Here is a 23582-nt window from a genome sequence, read left to right on the forward strand (position 1 = left end):
CATTCTTCTACTGTCTATGGTACCGAACGATCCTGAAAACTAAATTACAGCAGCAGAGAGGATTGAAGAAAAGCTTGTGTATTTTAATGTTAGAGTAAGTGAGTTAGTGAATATGGTACGCTCCCCTTTTAACAATATTCCACCAATATCATTATGGGACACCAGAAATAAGGACTCAGATTGTACCCATGTGGGCAATCGAACCCAGGCCTTTGGAGCAATTAGCAAACACATTATCCATTAGGCTACCCCATGCCATTATTTGTTAGAATCGGGAAAGTAAGGTTGTTTTTTTATCTATGAGATACAATTCCGTGATCAATAAAAACAAAATCTCCCAAATTTGAGAGTATGTTAAAAAAATTATCCTTCATCTCTGACCTGAATCCCTTGGAAGGGAGCCTGTCTTGGCCTTGACAGAAGGGGGTGTCTTGGTTCCATCATGGATGCGCATCGCTTTCTGCTTCACGGTCAACCGCAGTGTGGCTGAATCGTACACCACACCTTCCTCAGGCTTCTTCTCAGGGCTTTCACAGGACCCTAAGTCCACAAAGGAGGACACATATTTCAACAGTTTGATTCATGAGTGAGTTGAGTGAGTGAGTAAGTGAGTGACAGAGCATGTGAGAGTGTATAAGTGAGTGAGTAAGTGTGATTGAATTAATGTTGCTTTGAACACAATCTCATAAAAATCAAATCTTTCTCTTGTGAAGATCTGAGGACACAACCATAGGGGGTTGCGTCAGTTGAATTTTCTAATTAACCAATCAGTGTCATGGCGTTTAAATTCTCAATACGCGTGACTGAAGCATTCAAACCATCATGTCTGATTTCTGTATCTCTGTAACAAATTAATACACCAAGTTTCTAAAGTAGAGTGAGTGAGTGAGTGAGTGAGTGAGTGAGTCGGGTTTAACGCCGCTTTTAACAGTATTACAGTTATATCGCGGCGTGTCAGCTTAATGTGGGAGGAAAGCCCAAAGTGAGGCAGGTCTCAGACGTTTACCACTTCGGTGAAACCCACGAGAACGGGTATGGTGCTGACAAACCTAGAAACATAATCGGGGCGAACCGGGATTCGAACCCACAATCATAGGTTTCTGGCGTGCCCAAGGGACGCAACTCTGCACAGCGAATCGCGGCGCCTTAGACGACTGGGCCACCCGTGCCCCCTCTAAAGTAGAAGGTGAAGGAACATCATTATGATGTTGTGGATATTTCAAACTACCTGTCCTTTCGGATCACCGTGGTACCTTCATCCAACAGGAAGGACAATCAAGGTGGTAAAAAAATGAAGCCAAATCATTTTAGAAAGCTGACACCTGATTGGATGAAGAATCCACATTGCCTTTATTTAGAGTGGGCAGTGAAAGTAAACTGAGCGTTGTATAAGCAAGTATGCGCTTTTGTATTTGACACGAACACTGTTTTGCGCAAGACTAGACGACAGTTTTCCCCTATTGTAAGAATTTTCGCTTCAAAGACAATATATTTGTTTCTGTTTGTTGTTTAAAACTTCACTAAGCAATGTTCCAGCTTTATGATAGTGGCCTATAAGAGCTTCACTCTGGACCAGACAAACCATTGATTGATGTGGTACAATGACATGCAGTGAACCAAGTCACCACTCTTAGGGTCAGACAGATGATATGGGCTCATTATCATAACAGCTAAAACAAAGGTTTATCTCAACATCAATAACTTGCAAGGGATTCTGTGGCATTTGTTTGGCATTAGCTAAGCAAGCAATTTCTTCTTGCGTTTATGTTCCCATAAACCTAAAATATGTAGCCCACAATCCACAAGTTTAAAACTGTTTTCTGATTGGGTGATATTTGAATGGGTGGGACTTTGGTGGATTATTGGCGCTTAACGATTTTAATGATTTCCTATTGTTGTCCACATTGTTGTGTGTAAAAACAGTCTGTGAAGTAATCATTTTTAATGTATTTATTCATAAGAATTGACTTGAATATTTCTTTGCTATTTATGGCGTTCTAAACACACAAAAACAGTGTGTTCACTTTGCGTAAATCTGACTTACCTTCCTCCTCTACTGGAGAGTCTTTAGCTAATCTGAGGCTGTTGCGAGGCTTCGGTGGCAACTGGGGGGGCTTCTTGGGGGGCAATGGGCGAGCTGCAGGTTTAGGGGGGCCGTCACCTACACAGGCCACAGGAAATAACCACATGACATCAAGTGCTCGGTGACAGTAGACGAAAGAACATGAGACACTTCTTGCATTATGTTTGTTTGTTGTTTAAAGTCATACTCTGCAATACACTAGAATACGGTTATAACAAACTCAAAGCGACCACTTATTTTAGTTTGTTATAACCGTAGTTCGTTATAAGCACATATACAGCATATATACAACAAATGTCCAGGACTAAAAAGTAAGTTCGTTATATCAGTCAGTTCGTTATAAGCGTGTTCGTTATAACCGTATTTCAGTTACTGATATCAGTACTGAGAAGTAAGGAAAAGATATATGGAAGAACAACTTCTTTATTACTTTATTGCTATCATCATTCTTCATCCATATATCTTATCCTTTTGTAGTACTCCAACTTCTAAATGCCTCTCAAAGAAGGTATGTCCTAATAGTCTGTAAATAATAAGACAGTCTGACATACTACTGGCATGGCACATGTAAAAGGTTCGACTAACATATTAAAATGATCTAGAACCCACAACACCGACTAATGAACTAAGCTCTTATATCTCTACATGGACTGGAACCTGATACCATACTACTGAAAAAAAGTTAAGGATCACCTGATTCTTTGATATCACTTTACTTAATCTGTCATGTCTTGACTGATCAACTGTAGCTATATGAAAGAATTGGGTTATCCCTAACTTTTTTTGAGACGTATAGAGGTTGAGTACTCACTATCAACAGCAGGGGCCGGGCTGGAAGACATGACAGTGGGGCGTTTTGCTGCGAGGCCGCGCGGGGCTGGGACGGGGTTTTTGGTCGTCACTGTTGCTGCCCGTGTCGGGGCTTTCTTCTCCTCTGCGCTCTCTCCGCCCTTGGCAGGGTCCGACTTCTCCCCAATGTTGTTGTTGGTCTCTGGTTTCCCCTTCTCAGTCTGATGGAGAATTACATAACATATTAATCAAAACCTGGGCCAATGTGGAGAAAGCAACCATGCACTTTCATTTGGTTGGTTGGTTTGTTGTTTGACGCCGCACTCAGCAATATTCCAGCTATATGACGGCGGTCTGTAAATAATCGAGTCTGGACCAGACAATCCAGTGATTAGTATCATGAGCATCAATCCACGCAATTGGGATCGATGACATTCATCAACCAAGTCAGCAAAGCCTGACCACCCGATCCCGTTAGTCGCCTTTTACGACAAGCAGTCACCTTTTACGGCAAGCACTTTGAGACAGAACATATTTTCAATCAGTGTTCAAGTCAGTATTGTTCTCTGAAAGAATGAGCCAAACCATTTTGGTGGATCATACAATATATTAACAAGTTCCATGATTGTATTTTGTGATATCATGTTCTCTTTTCCCAGCATTTTCGAGAACATTTTTTCTAAAAAAATCTCCGTGATTATCCCACCATCAGCTTCACATCAATGTGTAAGTGTTAGACAGGGTTGACTCTGCATTAAAAGAACGTAGAACAGGGATTGAAATTTATTTTTTTTCAAGTGTGCCACAGGGCACCCATAAAGATAAACAAGTGCATGTTTCAAAATCTTAGTGTGCAAACAAGAAAACAACCTTTGGCTCAACTTCAAACTCAAACTCAAAATGTGAATGTACCAAGATATGACTTCACGGAACAGGAACTATGCCATTGTCCGCCTGATACAAGGAACTCTTAATACTGAACAAGCTCTACCCTACATACAACTGCAAGTCTTACCAGCACTACGGGAGGGGGTCCAAGGGGGGCAGGAGGAATCTCTAGGACAAATGCAAGTCTTACCAGCACTACGGGAGGGGGTCCAAGGGGGGCAGGAGGAATCTCTAGGACAAATGCAAGTCTTACCAGCACTACGGGAGGGGGTCCAAGGGGGGCAGGGGGAATCTCTAGGACAAATGCAAGTCTTACCAGCACTACGGGAGGGGGTCCAAGGGGGGCAGGGGGAATCTCTAGGACAAATGCAAGTCTTACCAGCACCATGGTAGGGGGTCCAAGGGGGGCAGGGGGAATCTCTAGGACAAATGCAAGTCTTACCAGCACTACGGGAGGGGGTCCAAGGGGGGCAGGGGGAATCTCTAGGACAAATGCAAGAATTACCAGCACTACGGGAGGGGGTCCAAGGGGGGCAGGGGGAATCTCTAGGACAAATGCAAGACTTACCAGCACTACGGGAGGGGGTCCAAGGGGGGCAGGGGGAATCTCTAGGACAAATGCAAGACTTACCAGCACCATGGTAGGGGGTCCAAGGGGGGCAGGGGGAATCTCTAGGACAAATGCAAGACTTACCAGCACTACGGGAGGGGGTCCAAGGGGGGCAGGGGGAATCTCTAGGACAAATGCAAGTCTTACCAGCACCATGGTAGGGGGTCCAAGGGGGGCAGGGGGAATCTCTAGGACAAATGCAAGTCTTACCAGCACCGTGGTAGGGGGTCCAAGGGGGGCAGGGGGAATCTCTAGGACAAATGCAAGTCTTACCAGCACCATGGTAGGGGGTCCAAGGGGGGCAGGGGAATCTCTAGGACAAATGCAAGACTTACCAGCACTACGGGAGAAGGTCCAAGGGAGGCAGGGGGAATCTCTAGGACAAATGCAAGTCTTACTGACACCACGGGAAGGGGTCCAAGGGGAGGGAATCAGTGGGACAAATGCAAGCCTTACCAGCACCATGGGAGGGGGTCTGAGGGGGGCAGGGGGAATCTCTAGGACAAATGCAAGTCTTACCAGCACTACGGGAGGGGGTCCAAGGGGGGCAGGGGGAATCTCTAGGACAAATGCAAGTCTTACCGGCACCGAGGGAGGGGGTCCAAGGGGAGGGAATCTCTGGGACAACCGCTTCTCCTGTTTCTGTTTCATCTCGGCCAACAAGTTCCCACCAAGTCCGATCTTCGGCATCCCTGCAGGGAGCTTGAGTGCAGCTTCTGGTTCCTCCTCCTCCTCGTCCTTCGTGTTCTCCGCTGACGACAAAATGACACAGGTCATACAGATGCCAATCAGGCTGAAACCTTCACCTTCATTCTGTGACTAACACTTTTTAGTCAACTGGCCAGGACCTCGTTCCACAAAGTGATCTGAGCGCTGAGATGATCGTAACTCCCATACTTTAACATCATATTCAGCTTCGATTATTAGCTTCGATTTCTAGACTGCAAACGTTTGGGGCCCATGTTGGGACTAGTGGCTAAATTTGACCATTGCACAAACATCAGATTTTCTGGGAAAACTCTGACTGGAATAGTCCTTCCTAACATCAAAAGCACCTTGTAATACCGTACAGCTGTCCACACTCATACTTCTCTATGACTTAACTGTCTTCCTAACGTGGGTAAATAGAATGAAAGTAACCACCAAAAACCATCTTCCCGAGGCAAGAGAGTTAACTGACTTTAAAAGTCCATTTTCCACCCTTGCCAAACTAGGCAGGAATTTCTGGGCTCGATCGTAGCGCCACCAGTGGCTATTACGAGTTATGTCATTTCTATGCCTCTCCTATTGACCAATCAGATTCAACCTCTCGTATCACTTGCATTTGCTTCAAACAAAATGGTGGCGCCCAGTCAAGACGATCTGATTGATAATCAAGATCTATCTTGTGATAAAACGAGTTTTACATCGCGAAGTGCATCAAATCACGTGAGCACCTTGATTAAAAGCATGAAAAGCATGATATCTGTTGACTACGAGTTAGAGGTGCACATGCTTTGCAAATCCTGCAGTCGACCGAAATCTGCATGACACTTTATGAACCGGACTCATTAGTCCAGCCAAAATGTAGCTCCATAATACCAGCCTAGTTGGGCAAGGGTGGAAACTGGACTTTTATAGTCATCAAACCCACTTGCCTCGGGAAGATGGCCAAAAACTTGCAGCCATAATCATTATACAAGGGACAGTTTTCCAGCAGTTTTACTCAAGTGAGTTTGTTGGTTTTAAAACAGCTCAAACTACATTTCATATCATTGTGGGGGACACCAAGACTTTTTTGTTTGTTTATTGTTAATGCCACCTCAGAAATATACCAGCTATTTGATGACTGCCTCTAAATAATCAAGTCGTGACCAGGCAATCCAGTGATCGATATTGAGAGCAACAATCCATGCTGTCAGTGTACGATGACATGACATCAACCGGGTAACAGTGCCTGATCACCCTATCCATTTAGTCCCCTTTTACATCAATCAACCATCATTTCTCAGGACCTATTCTAACCAGGAAACCACAAGGGATCAAAAGGTCTTTGCTTTGTAGCTACATATGTGGGAAATCAAACACGGGCCTTAGATATGACAAGCTAATGCCCTTACTTGTAGGCAACGCCACAGTGATCAGCATAGAAAAGGTCTTCAGCAACCCATGCTTGCCGTAAGAGGCAACTAACGGGATCGGGTGGGCAGGCTTGCTGACTTGGTTGATGCATGTCATCGTATCCCAACTGCACAGATCCATGCTCATTATGTCAATATCGTCCAATGCAATTCAAGTCTAATGACCTTGACCTTATCAGTCATGAGCTGACAGGAAAATTTCAAATTTCAATCACAGATGGTGTTAACTGTGCAACAGAGAGTGAAGCTCATTCATGATATACACCCACCGCATACTGCTTAACACTGCTACAAAGTGGGTCAACATCTACTCCCCAATCTTTCAGACTGTCAGTTTCTTACCTTCTGCCAATGGAGCGCCATCTGTCTTCACTTCTTCAGTCTTTGTCTCTGGAGCCTGCGCCTTCTCCCCATTGGTCACCTCCAACTCTTTTGGCTTCAAGGTCGGCTCAACCTCTGTCTCGGACTTCACAGCCTCCGTGGGAGCCTCAGGAGGCTCAGATATCTCAACCTTGGACTCCTTCGGTTCAACCTTTGTCTCTTGAGGTTTTGTGGGCTCAGCTGTCTCCTTTGGCTTTAAGACCTCAAGGTTTGCCTCTTTCGGTTTGACAGTCTCAACATTAGACTCCAAAGGTTCCACTTTCGGTTCTTTAGGATTCAAGTCTTCAACTTTCCCTTCACTGGGTTTCACGGCTTCAACTTTTGTCTCCTTGGGCTTCAAGGCCTCGACCTTAGTCTCCTTTGGCTTCAAAGCTTCAACTTTCTGTACTTTAGGCATCAAGGCTTCAAGCTTTGTGTCTTTCACCTCACTGGTTTTCACGGCTTCAACTTTTGTCTCCTTGGGCTTCAAGGCCTCGACCTTGGTCTCCTTTGGCTTCAAAGCTTCAACTTTCTGTACTTTAGGCTTCAAGGCTTCATACTTTGTGTTATTAGGTTTTGTGACCTCTGGTTTGACTTCCTGGGGTTTGGTGGGCTCAGGTTTGTTCTTGCTCTCATCAAGTATATCCAGCTTTTTAGGTTCCTCTGGTTTCACCTCTGCTTTTAGGTCTGTCTTAGAATCTGATTTCTTATCCTTTCCATTCACATCTGCTGACTTGCCGCCACTGGTTTTACGATGAAAGAAGTTGGAGAACCCTGATGCAATGGATCTGTGAAACACAACGCCTCAGTTACAGCAGAGTTTAAAATATGAAAACTGGACCAGCCTAAGTTTGCCAATTTAGTTCAATCTTGTTACAACTGGTTACTGTTGCCATGCATATGACAGAAATAAACTTTGCAGAAGATTTACAGGGAAACGAGTGCATGCGCTACCAATCTGTAACGACCTGATGTATCTTAATGATGACCTGTAATCCTCAATTAATATGTTTCTTGGGCACACATTTCTTTTCACACAAAAATACAATTGTCTCAATCATCACTGCCTTTCTTCCAATCATCCCAAATTCATATAAGCTGAGAAAATTCAATATTAAAGAAGATAAATAAAGACCAGTGGACATTCCTAAGTGTTGAGTGAGTCAGTGAGTCGTGTTAACACCGCCTTCCACAGTATTTCAGATATATCACATGTTAGCTTGATGTGGAAAGCCTGATGTGAAGCAGGTCTTAAGATGTGTCCTTGAAACCCACAGGCATTGGTAGGGTGCTGACAAACCAAGAAACATAATCAAGGCGAACCAGAATTCGAAACGCCAAACATTTGTTCCTGTCACACATAAGGGACAAAACTCTGCACAGCAAAATGTGGCACCTGAAACAACTGGGCCTCCTGTGCCTCCACATCCTCAAGTACCTCTTTGAGATGACTGTTATCATTGACAGAACAGAATACAATCTGGACAACAAAAGAATCAGTAAGAAGATAGAAACGTACGATTTTTCCTTCTTCTCCTTTTCTTTGGAAGAACTCTTATCTTTGTCCTTGGAAAACCAGCGCTTCTTGCCCTCAGGTTTCCTAGAAATTTGAATGAAGAAGAGAAATCAAGACACTCATCTATTTTGATAAACAAAGTCAACATAACATCCTGAAGATGTGATAATTCACATGAAGACAATGTCGCAACACATACACATACACATACAGGTACAATATTAATCAAAGGTAAAACGTAGCCGGGGTTATGCTTTCCTGAAATCCATTCCTTGATTAAAATCAGCTTTCCTTTATGTCACTAATGGAGGCTCAGTTGATTTCTCAGTTGAGAAATGTCTGCCAGTGGAAGACAGATTAGCAATAATATCTAGCTCTGACATCATGGTAACCGACGGCGTCACAACGGTTTAAAAAGCATTGTGATGCAATTTCATGCAAGGACAATGCAGCGACATCTAGGAGAATACATAAATACATTTATTACTCATAGGGATACAAATAACCAAGTTCATAAAAATCGTAAGTGCATCAGGTCAAATATCACTTCACGTGCACCAGTGTATTGTGTACATCATCTGGACGGCATTCAAACCTTATTATGACATGAGGTCGGAAGTGAATGAGTGAGTGAGTATGGTTTTACGCCGCTTTCAGCAATATTCCAGCAATATCACGGCAGGGGACACCAGAAATGGGCTTAACACATTGTACCCATGTCGGGAATCGAACCCGGGTCTTCGGCTGACGAGCGAACACTTTAACCACTAGGCAACCCGACCGCCCCACACTAGAAGTAACATCAGAGCTGAAGATTTTTGACATCATTGAGCTGAAGTTTTATGAAGGAGAGCTCAAAAGGAATTAGAAATAATGGGAAATAAAGAAATTATGACACTCGCATGTGTATCATACTGATTTTAAAAACTCGTAAGAATTTGTGTATTATCCACGCTCTTGCTTGAGAAATATAAGAATTCTGACACTTATTTCGTAAAATCAGTATGACACACATGCTTGTATAATAATCTCTATGTATCATCCAAGCCTGGATTCCACAGGTGATATCTTTATGATAATGTGCAATTCCCACCATTGTGACGTCATTAGTTACCATGACAATCGCTTATCAAATGACATCACTCATCTCTCTGCCACTGAAGTTGATTCATCCTACTTTCTTACAATAAAGCCACTGGTTATAACTCAATACACAGAGAAAAAGTTGGAAGAATTGTTCAAATGATAAATAGATTCTCATCACATACAAACTCATTGATAAGGTTAAAACTCCTCGGCAAGTCTCAGAGCTACACTTTTATTGACTCTGGTTGACATATTGAACAACAATAGACACTTTAAAGGGATTCTCTGTATGTCCCTGGATATGAAATGCGAATCACCTGCTACAGGGAACAGACTGACACAACGCGTGGAACAGGAGTGAGTTTGGTTAAACAGTATTTTATCCATATCACGGAATGTGTATCGTGGTAGGAAAGCAGGCTGTAGACATTTACAAGTTTGGTTAAACCAATGGACATGTCACAGACAAACCAAGGATAAATTGCAGCAAATACCAGATTGAAACATATGATCAGCGCATCCTTGTTCATCTAAGGTAAGCAACTCTGTACACTGAATTCCAGTGCCTAAGACTACTATGTCCATTTCTCCAGATAGACATATACATATCTAAAGAACAATGTCAAGGCAGCAATATGGAATAGAAGAACAAAGAAACAGATCCTGGCACATTTAAGGGACGCAACTCTGCATAGCTCTTCATTATGGTGCTAAGGCCATCAGTGCCCCTCCAGGTGGAAATTGAACTTATGAAACTTGACAAAAATATTTTGTTTTTGGTCTTAAAGCTTTGTTTTAAAATCATAAAAAAACTTACGACTGTTCTTCTTTGGGACTTGTTGTGGATTCCTTTCTTGATTTGGGAGCATCACCACTGCTCGAAGCCAAACTGTCCTTGGATGCTGGAAGACTCTTGTAGAAGGCATTGACGCCATCCGTTTCAGTTTCCTCCAAAACACTAGGCGCCACCGGTCGAGTTGGCGGCTTATTCTTCATGCGCTTGGGCCGTGCCTTGTTGAGATGCTGCAGAGTAGCGGGGGTCTGCGAGGCCTCAGGGGACTCCAGGGTGTCGAAGGATATTGGCGCTGGGTCTAGAGTCATATTCAATGATTGTGGAATAAAAGAAGGAAGAACGCTGGCCTTTACATAACAGATATACAAGCGTTCAGATTGGCTGAAATACACTTGGGTTAAGCAGTCAATTGAAAATAATGGACCTCAGCCTCATTCTATAAAGCAATCTGAGCTCTACAACTGTCGTAGTAGATTTACATTAGTTTGTTTGTAGTTTAACGCCGCACTCAGCAATATTCCAGCTTTATGATGGCAGTCTGTAAATAATCGAGTCTGGACAATACGATCCAGTGATTGACATCATGAGCATCGATCTACGCAATTGGGAAATGATGACACCCATCAACCAAGTCAGCGAGCCGGACCACCCGATCCCGTAAGTCACCTCTTACGATTTACATTAGTCCCAGTGCCAAGCATGTGGAACAGGGCACCAGAGGCGGAAATGAAGATCTAGGGACCCATATTGCCCTTAAAAGGATTTTCAGATAAAGACATGGCGACTAGTTTACAAGTCCTAAGTGAGTGAGTGAGTGAGTTGGGTTTAACGCCGCTTTTAACAGCATTCCACTTAAATCGTGGCATCTCAGCCTAATGTGGGAGGAAAGCCCAAAGTGATGCAGGTCTCAGACGTTTACCACTTCGGTGAAACCCACGAGCACGGGTATGGTGCTGACAAACCTAGAAACATGATCAGGGCAAACCGGGATTTGAACCCACAATCATAGGTTTCTGGCGTGTCCACGGAATGCAACTCTGCCAGTGAATCACTGCGCCTTAGACGACTAGGCCACCCATGCCCCCTACAAGTCCTAAGACGTTGCTATATATAAGTGCAATAATCTTGAATGCGACATTAATCTCACTTCACCTCACCACCTACTGCGCCGTTACACCCATCATGTAAACATTCCTACCTTTACTTCGGACTTCCTCCTCCAGTCGACCCAGTTTAACATCATGTAGACTGGAGCTCAGGTCGGCCAGGTCATCTGGGGGGAGACAGGGCAATGTTCACAAACAAACGATGCAACCTGTTCACTCTATACCAACTGCAGTACTTCATTTATCAAGGTGGATGGAGGTAGTTCTTAGGTAAATATCACAAGGGAATTACAGTCCAAGTACTGGGTCGAAAATATACCATGAAACTAAATCCTCATTTGTGATTCATTGATGCGTTGGTGTGACTCGATGATTGATGAAGACAAGGCCACAATTTGTTTGTTACTCATGTGTATTTAGAGCAATAGAAAACCAAACAATAAATAGTTAATAAGTGCTCTGTGAATGACAAATGGTATGGTAAATTGTTTTCAGGGAATCATCACAATTAAAGCACAATTAAAGCAAGTGGAATTAGTGAAAAGACATAGGATCAACATGTCACACAGGTGATGGAAGGCCTGACCACTGTCACTACTAGGCAATCTATGTGTACTAGCTACCAAACAACTACATAAGCAAGTTTTCCTAGAGATGATACAAACTAAAACACTAACAATAACATCATGACCTGCTGCCATGGGGACCCAAGAAACATATTGTTTCAAATTTTAAAAAATAAAGGAATGGTAACATCAGAATAAATCCTTTACACAAATTTCGATTAAATTTAATAAACAAAAATGTTTACTTCTGTCAAAAATCATAAGTTAGATGTTATCTAATAAAGGTTTAGATATTCATCATCAAAAAAATAAATTAAATCAATTTACATTACAGGTAACAAATACATTTTATCTTAAATCATCTAAAGATACACCATCTGTAAGATGCTATACAATAAAGGATTATACCTTTGGTGTCTGCGCTGCCAGCAGCAGCAGCAACATCATCAACTGCGGCTGAGGGTTTGGGGTCATCGGTGTCTATATCTTGCATTTGCAAAGCTTTGAGAACACGCTCACGGTCTACAGGACAAGACATGACGAAAGCAAGTCAGACATCGCATACAGAGATGAGACGTGGAGGAAGGAGAACCGACCTGGGATCATTACTTGTTCAAATATCAAAATAACTTGAACGATACTCTCACATTACTTTGATTTCTTCATTTGCATGGACACTTGATTGGGGGTTTCACAAGTTCATTATCTTTATGAAATTCGAATGGAGTTTTCACGTTTTTGAATCTGAAAACATGAGCAACTATCCACATTATCAGAGTTCGATGTCATGCAATCAGCAAAGTCACAAAGCCTGACCACTGAATCAAATTCGGTCTCCTCTTACACCAAGCATTTGACCTTTTCTAACCTGGGACCCCCTGACAATTAACCCAGGATCCAATTCACGAAGCTCTGTTAGCGCTAAGATCGTCCTTAAGGTGTCGTAGCAAAAGAGATCTCAGCAAAGTCTATTCTCAAAGCTGTCTTAGCGCTAAGTCATCTTTAAGTTTGGGACAAAAGCTAACACAGGGTCGAACCTGTCTTAGGGGCTTACTGAGCTAGAAAATGACTTGGCAGTCTTGTGTATAATTCCGGGGTGCCCAACCGAGTGGTTTCCTCTGGCATTTTCAGAGAGTGTGTGAGTGAGTTGTGTTTTACGCCGCTTTTAACAGTATTATAGTTATATCACGGCATGTCAGCTTAATGTGGGAGGAAAGCCCGAAGTGATGCAGGTCTCAGAGGTTTATCAATTCGGTGAAACCCACGAGCACAGGTATGGTGCTGACAAACCTAGAAACATGATCATGGCGAACCGGGATTTGAACCCACAATCATAGGTTTCTGGCGTGTCCACAGAATGCAACTCTGCCAGTGAATCACTGCGCCTTAGACGACTAGGCCACCCATGCCCCCTACAAGTCCTAAGACGTTGCTATATATAAGTGCAATAATCTTGAATGTGACATTAATCTCACTTCACCTCACCACCTACTGCGCCTACAAACCTAGAAACATAATCGGGGCGAACCGGGATTCGAACCCACAATCATAGGTTTCTGGCGTGTCCAAGGGACGTAACTGCACAGCGAATCGCGGCGCCTTAGACGACTGAGCCACCCGTACCCCCCCTCTGGCATTTTCAAGATAAAAACAGATAATTTCAGACTCTGGAATTCCCCGAACAATCGAAGATGGTATTTGGAAACCTCGAGCTTATTTTACCTCCGTCGCAAAGATGTGGCTGTCTTAGTTAAGATAGTGTCATAAGTAAGATAACGTTAAGATTGGTTTAAGACAGCTTCAAGATTAGCTTGTATGGCAGTCGCAATCTTAATCATAGCTAAGACAGCTTCGTGAATATGGTGCCTGGTGTTTGGCATAAGTTAGCACCTAACCAGCTGGCCACTATATAAAGGGTTTAACAAGATATCGGACCGAGGACCTAGTACCCTAAGATCTGGTTCTCCCTCCTCCAACGTCAACACAAAGCAATGGCGGTCTACATGGATAAACATTCAGTGTCACCACATCTATAGACTACTGGCGTGATCAGGAGTTAGTTCACAATTAACCAATGACTTTGTGTTACTTCTAAAAAATATGCATAGAAACTAAGGATAGAGACAGTAGTGATGAAAAAAGACAACACTCTTTCTTGACTGGTTTCAGATTCACCTGCCCAAAAAGAATTGAAAGTAGGGGGGAAGTCAAATCCAAAATGCCAATTTTTGTTATTCCGCAAACTGAGACTTGTGTAATACATCAGTAGACCGGATGACCAGCTTAACATTGCACATATGGCAACATATTCACAAACATTTTTTAATCATAAATATATGTAAATGTGTTGTTTTTTTCTTCTTCCTTTTCTTTCTTGCCCACCATTAAAACAAGATGTTCCACAACAAATTTGTAAACCAAGAAGTAAAAATAGTCTGCCAAATAAGGAACTAATAGTTGTGATTACATTGTCACTTTCAAACTATAATTGTACATAATAGACATCAGACAAAGGTGAAGAATTAAACGCTTTTTCAGTTTAGTCGGACCTACATGTGAGAATGGTTATTTGACATGGAAGCAATCAATGAAAAGTTGAAAATGAAGAAGAATAAGTAAATAATAATAGTTACTTCACACACAGAAAACATGAATTACAAGGTGTTTGCATCCATGTTGTTCTAACCAATACATTTCTCTGCTCCCATCGACTAGGAATATAAAGAATTTATACACCAGATCAAAAGGTACCAACCCTGTGAATGTCTTCAGATCAATTTGAACCCTTACAGACCATGTGACCGATCTTACTGTGAAAATAAGTCGGGTACTAAATTCATAGTGCAAGGTATTGGAGGTTTATTGGGGTTTTTAGGGGTCGATCACTATTTTGTAAGTGGGAAACACAATTGTTGTTTGATTTGATGCCTCAATCCACACCAAATATGGTATGCCTAGAACCGTCTCTGAGCTAAGTCAGCCTACAGTCAGTTGGTCAGGGAAACTAACAGTATTTGGGGGTGTTTATAGGGGGTGTTTAAGAAATTTGTGGTCTTAAAATTCGTGTCAATTTGCGGATCTGCGGATGATTCTCACACTTGTTGGGAAATGGGATCAATAGCATGCATCAACCAAGTCAGTGAGCCTAACCACCCGATCCTGTTAGTCGCCTTTTACGACAAGCAGAGTCACCTTTTACGGCAAGCATGGGTTGCCGAAGACCTCTTCTACTCCGGATCTTCACGGGTCAGAGAATTGAGATAAAATACACTGGCTAATAGAGGACAGGCCCTGTGATATATCTGCTGCCAAGAAATACCCTGCCCTCGCTAATATTATACTGTACAAAAAAAGGTTAGGGATCAGGAATATTTGGGGGGATACTTTTTTTCAGTGAAGACAATTTCATAAAAATATCCCCAAAATATTCAAGATCCCTTACTTTTTTTGCTCGATATATAAAGTTGACATTGCATCATTAATTCCATTGTATACAACGCTGAATCAGGGGAATCACTGGTTAATACTGTGAGCTTCCATGTATGACTTGACACAAGGTTGATCAACGTTGCTGTCATATTACATGCAGCACAGTATCATGTGAATTGACTGTTCCATGATGTATACTGGACATATTGATGACTTTCAGAGGATATATCTCGTACACGTGTCATATGTTATCGTGATGCATATGTCATTATTACACATCAGGATGATGGTATAACTGTGACATATCTCCCTAAGAGGAGGAAATAAGTTGACATACTTATCGACCACCCAGGTGGCTATGCCACTCATGCACCCATCAACATGTCAGGTCCCCTGATAAGATAAACATGTTGTTTGACAAGACAAGGTATATATCATCCATATATCACACCAGAGGAGAAAATTCAAGAGGATATAATAATAAGTCATCTAGGTAATATACTGTACATCAGGTAAGTGAAGCAGGAAGATCCTGCCAATCTGTGGCTGGCACACTCATGCAACTATTTCCAAAAAACTTGTATGAAGATCTTCTTGAGTTAAACATGGAACACAATCATTGCAGAGTAAGAACTAAATAAATACAGATTCCTGCAGGTAAGTACCAGTTTGCAAATTTCCTCATTGTTTTACCATTATAAGGGTATTTTACCTTGACTCGGACTAGTAAATCTGTTTAGTTCTAACCCAGGTACAAAATAAGTGTCTGTCTGTTATCCTGGGGCCAGTAATGCAAAGCCTGGGTCATGTTACTTCAGGTCTCTTATCCAGTCTCAGAATTCATCTCATACCCATTATGGTCACTTTCATGACCTTCGTCAATACAATCCCAATTGGTTGCTTGCATAAATCCCTGCATCGCCATGGAGATGCTATGCCTTCAAGAAACAGTAATCTGGGTAGAAACTAATATCTATCTTCACTTGTCCTCAAAACTGGTCTGCTACAGCGTTCCCATCTACCCCATGGCAAAGGTGAACCATTACGATAACGTCACTCTATTGTTGTTGTGGATTCTGAGCCAGCAATACAATGGCCATTCTGAACATGCTCTTAAAACAAGTAAAACTGACGCAACTAAAACTTTTTATGCAAAATTATAATAAAATGACATATCAACCATAAGATCATTTGAGCCAAAGAAACCACATGAATCTTTTGATTCTGGAATTGGTTTTCTCACTCCTACTCCATTACAGAAATACCATTAGTCTTCACTGAATTTTTTAACCTCAAGTGAACTTAATTAAAATTTCAACCACTGTAACAGCTATCACAGACCACTATCTATGCTTGCATGATGCAATACAGATATGGATTACACCAATCATAACTGTCCAATTCAGGGTATTATCATGCTAGGTCTTCTCTAAAAATGCATAGGGTATGTTGATCAAGGGAGGTAAGTACTATGGTGACCAAGGGAGGTAATTCATACACATGCCTCTTTCTACACATGCTCTATGGCAGGTATATACACTGTATATTAGTTGGGACAACATGGTAACAAACCCACCTTTTGTATTGGAGGATGAACGTACAGAGGACGCTGTATGAAACGAAGATAGGCCTGAGTGAGTGAGTGAGTGAAAGAGAGAGTGAGTGATTGAATGAGTATGAAAGAACTCCACCACAGTAGTTTTAGCGCTCTTAAAGCAATAAAGATGACTGTGTGATGAAGCAAATCTAATTCCACAGCCCAATCTCATGTACTGTTTTCCTATAGACTTTTTGAACAAATCTTAAAATCCAAATATTTTAGAAGTAAAATGGATACAATTAACTTAAATATCGTCATTGTAAACCGATACACATAATATTTGATAATGCTTTACCAATTTCATATTCATAAAAATTGTAAAAATAGATAAATTAACCTGGATGTAGAATTAAGAATAGAATACATTTTGAGAAACACGGGGCTTAACTTTCAGGGAATCATAAGAAAATAGACCAGTACAGAAGAAGATAGCATGTACCAAAGCATTTAAAGGGCCAATGTAGTTTGTACTAATCTAGATCTATGATCTACTGGTCAAGGCAATCTGCAGTAGCCCTGCATTTCAACATGATTGTTGCATAATGCCACACTCAGCAATATTTCGGCTGTATCTCGCAACATGTAAATAATCGAATCTGGACCAGACAATCCAGTGCTTGATATTGTGAACAACGATCCACATCATCAGGGTACATTGACACACAATCAACCAAGACACCAAGTCTGACCACCGATCCACTTTATGGTTGTTGGGACCTGTTTGGACCCGGGCCCCCACTGTAGGTGTCAGTTTGATCCAGTCAAGGTGTTAGTATACTTGGAGTGAGGGAGGACCTGTTACCTATGACAGACTGAGGCCGAAGTTTCCTGCCATATAAACTTTTCCTCTTGCTTGTTAACTTCGGAGATCCCTGAAAATATATACAACATTCATAATAACATACAGTCATATTGTTCTGAGATACTGTTTGTATCTGTATAACATCAACTTTGGACAATTCGCTTTTCACGAGAGGTACACAGAATGCTGAAAATAACTGAAAATAATCAATTTCTTGTAACTTTGTAAATTAGTTTGTAGATATATATTCTATTTCAGGATGAGGGTGAGCAGTAATACAGTGCTGTCCTCTTGAGGGCCTCTTTCCTGAGTTGGTTTAAATGGTGTAGTCGCATGTTATGGGTGATAGCTTATTATGGGAAGACTTTAAGTACACAGTGACACAGATTGTATGTGCACATGTGTCTCTTTGGGAAACTTTGCAAGCTTGGGGTATAGTTATTACAGACCAAGGATCGTGAGCGGGAAGGCCATGGGATGTGAACCCATGACTAGCAGATCCTGACAGCTAAGGGAGGCAACTCTGTAAAGTTCTGAGTCTTTGCAAACCCTAAAGGATATCATTAGATCACATGACCTAATTCATTCTAAAGTGATTTATAACCAAATTAATTAGCATGCCTAATTTTAAAATATTTAACAAGAAATTGAATTGATAGATATATGTTCTGGCAATGGACAATGCAGATGACCAATTGAGCTAAAATTGTGAAATTGTGTTTCTCTGTATATTTACATGGTATTCATTGAACATTTTTTCACTGACAATTAATATAAAAGAAAAAAGTGATTTGGATATTTTCTATAGGCAGCTGGTTCGGGTCTGAAACTTCCCATGGTATCTTTGTTTGTTTGTTTGTTGTGTAACACCATCAACAACAATCCAGCTATATAATGGCAGTCTGTAAGTGTTCGACTCTGAACCAAGCAATCCAGTGACTGACTTCCCAAGCATTATGTACGCAATTGGGATATCATCACATGCATTATCCAAGTCAGCAGCCTGACCACCGATCCCATTAGTTGTCTTACAAGCTGAAGACCAATTCAAACTGAGATTGGATTGCATGGTATTGCTACATTCCTACATGCTTAATTTTCCTGCCTGAAGTACAAATTCGCCATAGAAAATGTGTTTTCAGAGTGTTTCCATACACAAGGCAGAAGAATGCATTGATTAAGGACAGGCGACGACATCGGAATCAAATCATGTTCTTGCGAATCTCTAACCTTTGTAATGAAATGATAGATAACACTGTCACACACACCCTGTCCCACTGTCTGGGGTAGATAAACCTGAAGCTGTGACTCTTGTCTTGTCACCTGTTATCTATTGTCATGTTCACAGCTGCAGCAGTTTGTGTATGTCACATCACTTAAACGTTTGTTGTAGAAAGCCACACTGAGCAATGTTCCAGCTAAAAGATGGCGGTCTGAAAATAATCAAGTCTGGACCAGACAATCCAGTGATTACCCTCATGAGCACTGACATACGCAACTGGGATAAGATGACATGCATCAACCAAGTCAGCAAGCCTGACCCTGCAATCCCCTTATTCGCCTTACGACAAGTATGGAGAGCCGGGTCACAATGACACATGCTCAGCCTGGTCACCCAAGGCAACCATCAGACCCTATTCATCAACTAGTTCAACAAGCATGAGGCAGTGGGGTCTGTACTGCCCACAAAAGCCTGCATCCTGGACTACACTTAACCGAATCATCATGAAACGAACACTTTCACGCTGGCATTCCCTAAAAAACAAACATGAACAAAAACTCATAAAATATGTTCAAACTGATGTGAAATATCCTACATCACAGTCTGAAACACTTAATGTTGAAATAAATCACAAACCTGACTGTGACAATAATACAATGGGAGACACTGGTGGCCCAACTCAAGTGAAAACGACCAACACTGCCACAGAGGAAATCAAACAAATATAATGCACAGTACAACACAATTACTGCTATCGTGGCTAATCATCTAACTAAGCTTATACTTTATACCTACTTGTATGCACCACCTGATAACGCAGACCCAGAGGGCGATACATACCTGATAATGCCTTACGCACAATCAGGATATAGCTCAATATATAGCTCAAGGATATATCTGTCAATATACCGGCAAGGTTATATATATCTACAGCTAATTTACATGTCCAGTATAGCGATGCATGAGTAAGAAAGAATATGGTATAAGGCACTATACTTACATGTATCTGAATGCAATATGAGCAATGGAAGAAACAGAACACATAGTAAGAACGACACGACACGTAAGACAAGAATATTCACGAGGAAGTCACCTCCCTGTTTCCGAGCCGAGCTCCCTATGAGCATTGTAAAGTTGAAAACAGTTTATTTTAGTTTTTAACTGATAAAGATAGGCTTCTACTTCCTGCTTTAGATAAACTGCATTGTCGCTGATCGTGTGTTCAACCTACCATATGATATGGCCGAACAGTGTTTATTCAGCATGTCTCTCCATTTATATGGATGTGGTAAAAATTCACATTTGTACTGATTGTTAAGGGGCTTGTCAGTATTTGTCTATTTTCTTATTAAATTTTACAATATCTACATGAACGCACACATCAGTAGGCCATAGAAATATTGTCATGTCAGAAATTCTATTTTTAAATGTGAAGAAAGCCAGGTTTTTTTTACATCTCTTAGGGCATATTCGTGAGCCCTTCATGCTTCTTAAACACATCTAGTTGGTTCAGAAATTTGATACTGGCTGTCATAAAAATAGGTGTGGTCCAACGAGTGTATGCCTTTGTCAGTCCGACATGATAGTTCAGAGCATCCATCGCCTGTGAGGAACACACAATAGATGCGAGTCTGACGTAACAATTCAGTGGATCACTTGTGGGGAACACACAATAGATGCGAGTCTGACAACAATTCAGTGGATCACTTGTGAGGAACACACAATAGATGCGAGTCTGACGTAACAATTCAGTGGATCACTTGTGAGGAACACACAATAGATGCGAGTCTGACGTAACAATTCAGTGGATCACTTGTGAGGAACACACAATAGATGCGAGTCTGACGTAACAATTCAGTGGATCACTTGTGGGGAACACACAATAGATGCGAGTCTGACGTAACAATTCAGTGGATCACTTGTGGGGAACACACAATAGATGCGAGTCTGACGTAACAATTCAGTGGATAACTTGTGAGGAACACACAATAGATGCGAGTCTGACGTAACAATTCAGTGGATAACTTGTGGGGAACACACAATAGATGCGAGTCTGACGTAACAATTCAGTGGATCACTTGTGGGGAACATACAATAGATGCGAGTCTGACGTAACAATTCAGTGGATCACTTGTGGGGAACATACAATAGATGCGAGTCTGACGTAACAATTCAGTGGATCACTTGTGAGGAACACACAATGGTCACCTGTTTATTGTTAATTAAGTATTTTGGTAAGAAGGTGAAATAGAAATAACGACCAACAATAGCTTGCTTGGTAGCTACTCTAACCTGGAACCAGCCCATGGGAATTAATGAGTGAGTATATAGGATATTATGACACTTTTATCAATATTCCATCACAGCTGGATGGGACACTAAAGAAAATGGCTTTCCACACTGTACCAAGGGGAAATGAACCCAGACTTTGGTATGATGAGCTCACGATAACAACTACAGTGTTTCGAAGTACCCATGAAAGTCAACGGGACCCTGTCATCATAGTGATAAAACCTTAACATTTAGGTGGTCCCCAGATTCAAATACTAGTCTGCGTCTTTAGCCACTAGTCCGAAGCCTGAGTCTAGTAAACTTCTGATCAGGCTAGTAAGCCTAGCTAATAGTACCCGTATGACCTAAGTGAGTGAGTGTGTTTGGTTTAACGCCACTTTTAGCAATATTTAAGCAATATCACAGCGGGGGACACCAGAAATGGGCTTCACACATTGTACCCATGTCGGGATTCGAACCCGGGTCTTGGGCGTGATGAGCGAACGCTTTAACCACTAGGCTACCCGACCGCCCCATGTATGACTTAAAATGTTCAAAGAATGATGCTTAGAGTCATGTTCGGGGTAGTAGACTCATGAGGTCCTAGCTGGCACAGACTGATGTTATAGGATCAAGTCTCAAGACCTCCCTTAATTTTGAACACAGCTGCTAGGCTACTCCAAACAGGAATAAGGCCAAACTTTTTATCAACTTGCTTTGCAGATCCTCTAACTGTAAATATTGTTGAAATAAAATTCTGAATTTGCTCTTTTTATATTTTACCGAAAAGCAGATTCACAGCATAATTGCACCCAAAACATATGTTCTAAACAAGGACTCACTATTAATAACTTTGCATCGATGTTTCAAACAAACATGTCAGTCGTGTAGAAATGTAAGACAGTCTCTTGCTGATACCAGCCTATTTGTAGTGGATGAGAAAACTAAAAATCTGAACTGTTCTTTTCTGTCTTTTTTCATCTACCGACAGGTTTTGCTGTAAAAAATCAAAACTAGTGAAAACAAAGTGTGGGGTAAAGAGGGCGCTGGCCTGTGAATATTCTCGTCCCTGCAGACATGGCTACTTACGTGGAGGTAGTTTGTTCCTGCATACAAACAGGGCTGAAACAACATGCCGGGACAAACATCAGCAACATGAGGTGGTGAGACAGACAAGCCACAGTGAAGGATTAAACCATTGTCAGAATTAAAAAAGCATTTAATACCGCAGTGAATATACTCAAGAATGATCTCTGATTCATTTTAACAGGTACTGAGAACTACCTACCCCTGATAGATCAAGGGAACAGTGATGAGATATCCAGGGCGGATCCAGCATTCTTAAAAGGGAGGGGTCCAAAATATAAAAATCCTCTCTCAATCAATTTTACTTGCTACAACATACTACATTTGGTTTTCAAAGGGGGAGTGGGAGGGGGGGAGAGAGGGAGAGGGAGAGGGCCTGGACCGACCATCTGGAACCGCCTATGGATATGGTGATAAACTGTACATCAGGCATAAGACATTTCAGAATGATTTCCACAGGGGCACAATCAAATTGATTACGAAGCTTGCTCATTTTTCTGTCATTCTGATTGGCTGCTTTATCATATATACAGCTATGATTATTCCAAATTTGAAAAGTGTTCCTCATTATTGCAACATTGTATCAAGAGCACAAGCCAAGTCAAACGCAGAAACAATAAAAATATTATTTATTTTTTAGTGGTTAACAATCATAAGCCTGGAGTAATGCCCCCTGTCTGAATCTTGATCATGCATTACTATGTACATAATGTTCATCCTAAAACAAATGAGAGATCATCCTTGCATGAATAATGTAAGAAATATGTTTATATAAAATTAGATTAATTAAACACATTTGATGACTGTTGTATGCATAAATATCTTTATAAATCATTTAGGCTATATAACATTTACATCTCAAAGAGAAAGACACATTCATAGTTTTCATGCTTAAGACTCTAAGCTATCTAAATCCATGCAGTCCATGCTGTTTATACACTTTCCTTAAAGCTAGAATACTATGTCTCACATGCAAAAAACTAATGTTTCTATTAGAAATTTACAACCAAAGCCAAGAATCTTTCAATTAATCAAATCCAAAAAATAACGCTAAGCATGCTGAAACACCTCAAGGTCTCTTAAGATGGGGATAATTTTATTAATTAAATATAAAAATTAAATTGAAGATGATGTTAAAGGAATAATAATAAAAGCTTGTACTAATTAAAATTTGTTTAATTTGCTGCATGGAAATATTGAAAAGAAAATACATGTACTGATCATGAATGCGATTATCACTGATGATCAAATAATA

General features: G+C 41.3%; 1 protein-coding gene across 5 annotated transcripts in view; it reads right to left on the reverse strand.

Annotated features, from left to right (window-relative positions):
* The window catches only part of LOC139454504 (F-actin-uncapping protein LRRC16A-like), a 113104-nt gene that overhangs the window by 10701 nt on the left and 78821 nt on the right, over window positions 1-23582 (reverse strand). For 2 of the 5 annotated variants that reach the window (XM_071236256.1, XM_071236251.1), the window contains 11 exons: window positions 22331-22363; window positions 17749-17818; window positions 12326-12439; window positions 11444-11518; window positions 10270-10543; window positions 8370-8450; window positions 6833-7638; window positions 4953-5122; window positions 2895-3093; window positions 2045-2161; window positions 382-540 (listed from right to left, as the gene is read on the reverse strand). In XM_071236256.1, coding sequence (XP_071092357.1) covers window positions 382-540; window positions 2045-2161; window positions 2895-3093; window positions 4953-5122; window positions 6833-7638; window positions 8370-8450; window positions 10270-10543; window positions 11444-11518; window positions 12326-12439; window positions 17749-17818; window positions 22331-22363 — 2098 coding nt within the window. The remainder of the gene's footprint in view (window positions 1-381; window positions 541-2044; window positions 2162-2894; window positions 3094-4952; window positions 5123-6832; window positions 7639-8369; window positions 8451-10269; window positions 10544-11443; window positions 11519-12325; window positions 12440-17748; window positions 17819-22330; window positions 22364-23582) is intronic. The other 3 variants (XM_071236253.1, XM_071236254.1, XM_071236255.1) reach the window with 3 other exon arrangements.

This window comes from Haliotis cracherodii, unplaced genomic scaffold (assembly GCF_022045235.1).
Source record: "Haliotis cracherodii isolate W230 unplaced genomic scaffold, xgHalCrac1.p SCAF_10, whole genome shotgun sequence".
NCBI classification, from domain to species: Eukaryota; Metazoa; Mollusca; class Gastropoda; order Lepetellida; family Haliotidae; genus Haliotis; species Haliotis cracherodii.